Genomic DNA, 2,151 nt, shown 5'->3' with positions numbered 1-2,151 from the left:
CCATTCAAAGTCAACATTGAACGCTCTAATAACGAAAAGTAACCATTTTTTTTTTTTTGTTTCTTTGCTTAGATATTATGCTCTCAAGCAATATTCAAACCGCTGTACTTTCCTTTCGTTTATTTTTTATTATTTATTTTTTGGAAATGGAAAATTCTATCTCCAAAGCCACAATTCATACTTTAAATAGCAGAAAAGAAGTGAAAAACTCTAAAACTTAACAAACTTTTCAGAACCAAAAAAAAAATTCAAATCCCCATATACCAAATTTTTTCATCAATGGCTACCAATAATCATTGCCTTGAAGAAACTAATCCGGTCATCGTGGTAATAATTCCCTTTCCGATTCATAGCCATATGAACCAGGTCTTGCAACTCTCTGTCCTCATATCATCCTACAATATACCAGTTCACTATGCTGGTTCTTCCATTCACAATTCCCAAATAAGAACCCGAGCTCATCATCTCCACGAGCAACTTTCAAGAATTCAATTCCATGATTTCCAAATTCCTCCTTTGTCTCCCGATTCCTCTAGATTTATGTTTATCCATGCCATGGAGCACCTTCGTAAACCAGTAGCACTCCTTCTCCATGAGCTCTCAAAAAAAGCCAAAAGAATTATCGTCATCCATGATAGTTTAGCCTCCTCTGTGGTTCAGGATTGGACTTGTATACCAAATGCTGAACCCTATATGTTCCTACCCACCACTACTTTCTGCGTTCTATCCCAAATCATTTCCCAGGAATCGGGAAAATATCTCACGATTCCAAACGAATTAGCGCATGATGACAATTTTAACTACGACCCAATTGAAGTCCCATATGTTGAAGGAACTGTTTGTAAAGAAATTTCAGATTTCATGGATTACCAAGAGCAATTTGCTCAAAATTCAGTAGGTATTCTGAACAACGCGTGTAGATTTGTAGATGGTATTTTCGTTGATATGCTGGTTAAAAAACTGAACAAAACGATTTGGCCAGTTGGGCCTTTACACCAAATAACATCCAGAAACAGAAAGTGCTATAATTCCATCAGTGGCAAAGACAGATGGTTATTGGATTGGCTGGACAAACAAGAACCCAACTCTGTTTTGTACATCTCTTTCGGAACAACAATCTCCATGGCGCACCATGATGAACAGCTTCAAGAACTTGCTACCGGGTTGGAGCTAAGTGAGACAAAGTTCATTTGGGTATTTAGGGATGCAGACATCGAAGATCCCGACTTCAATGGTGAAAAAGGTGAACTTCCAAAAGGGTTCGAGGAGAGAATGAGAGCGAAAGGAATTGGAATGGTGGTGAGAGATTGGGCTCCACAGCTTGAGATCCTGGAGCACAAATCAACAGGTGGGTTTTTGAGTCACTGCGGTTGGAACTCTTGCTTGGAGAGCATTAGCTGTGGAGTTCCTATTGCAGCATGGCCAATGCACACAGACCAACCCGCCAATGCTCTGCTCATAACTAAGGTACTGAAAGTTGGACTGAATGTCAAGGAATGGGAACGAAGACATGAGCCTGTGAGCTCGTCAACGATCAATAAAGCTTTGAGAAGGTTAATGGGTCCAGATGAAGGTGCTGAGATGAGGAAAAGGGCCCAAGACTTGGGTGCCAAAGTTCGAAATGCTACTGCTGATGGAGGAGTTTCTTGCTTGGAATGCGATTCTTTCATTGCTCATATCACCAGGCAGATTTGAAAAGACTATTTTTTATGATGCGGATATGCGAAATATATTTCTATAAAAGGATAATGTGGTATTTTTTTGTATTATATAGGATACACCCAAATATATGTAATGTATTGGGTATTTATTTTTTTAATAACACCTAAATGGTGAAACAATAACATGTTAGATTTGCATGCACCTCTTAAAAGTTGTTGTAAAGGTTAATTGGATTTTCTTTTTAAAAAATTAATTGATAATTTATTTTTTTCCCATATGACAATGAAGATAGATGATATGACATATCATTTAAGATATCTTTACTATAAGATTCTTATCGCATCCTTATTATATCAAAATTATAAATTTAATAATTTAAATTCTAACAGGTATGGCTTTGTTTCTGTTCTTGTATGGCGCTGCTTCTGCAGCTTCTTTTCATATGATGGATAATAAAAATCAGATACACTTCTAAAACCCATATTGCGA

The 2,151-nt window shown here is 37.2% G+C and overlaps 1 protein-coding gene across 1 annotated transcript; it reads left to right on the top strand.

The window, feature by feature from the left end:
• Positions 1 to 202: 202 nt before the first annotated feature.
• LOC107413443 (zeatin O-xylosyltransferase-like) lies at positions 203 to 1,937 on the top strand. Its single transcript, XM_016021393.4, has one exon. It carries the CDS (start codon positions 280 to 282, stop codon positions 1,693 to 1,695), a length of 1,416 nt encoding a protein of 471 aa, XP_015876879.1. The 5' UTR covers positions 203 to 279; the 3' UTR covers positions 1,696 to 1,937.
• The last annotated feature ends 214 nt before the right edge of the window (positions 1,938 to 2,151 follow it).

Source organism: Ziziphus jujuba, chromosome 8 (assembly GCF_031755915.1).
Source record: "Ziziphus jujuba cultivar Dongzao chromosome 8, ASM3175591v1".
Classification (NCBI taxonomy): domain Eukaryota; kingdom Viridiplantae; phylum Streptophyta; class Magnoliopsida; order Rosales; family Rhamnaceae; genus Ziziphus; species Ziziphus jujuba.
This window is presented reverse-complemented; position numbering and strand designations above follow the sequence as displayed.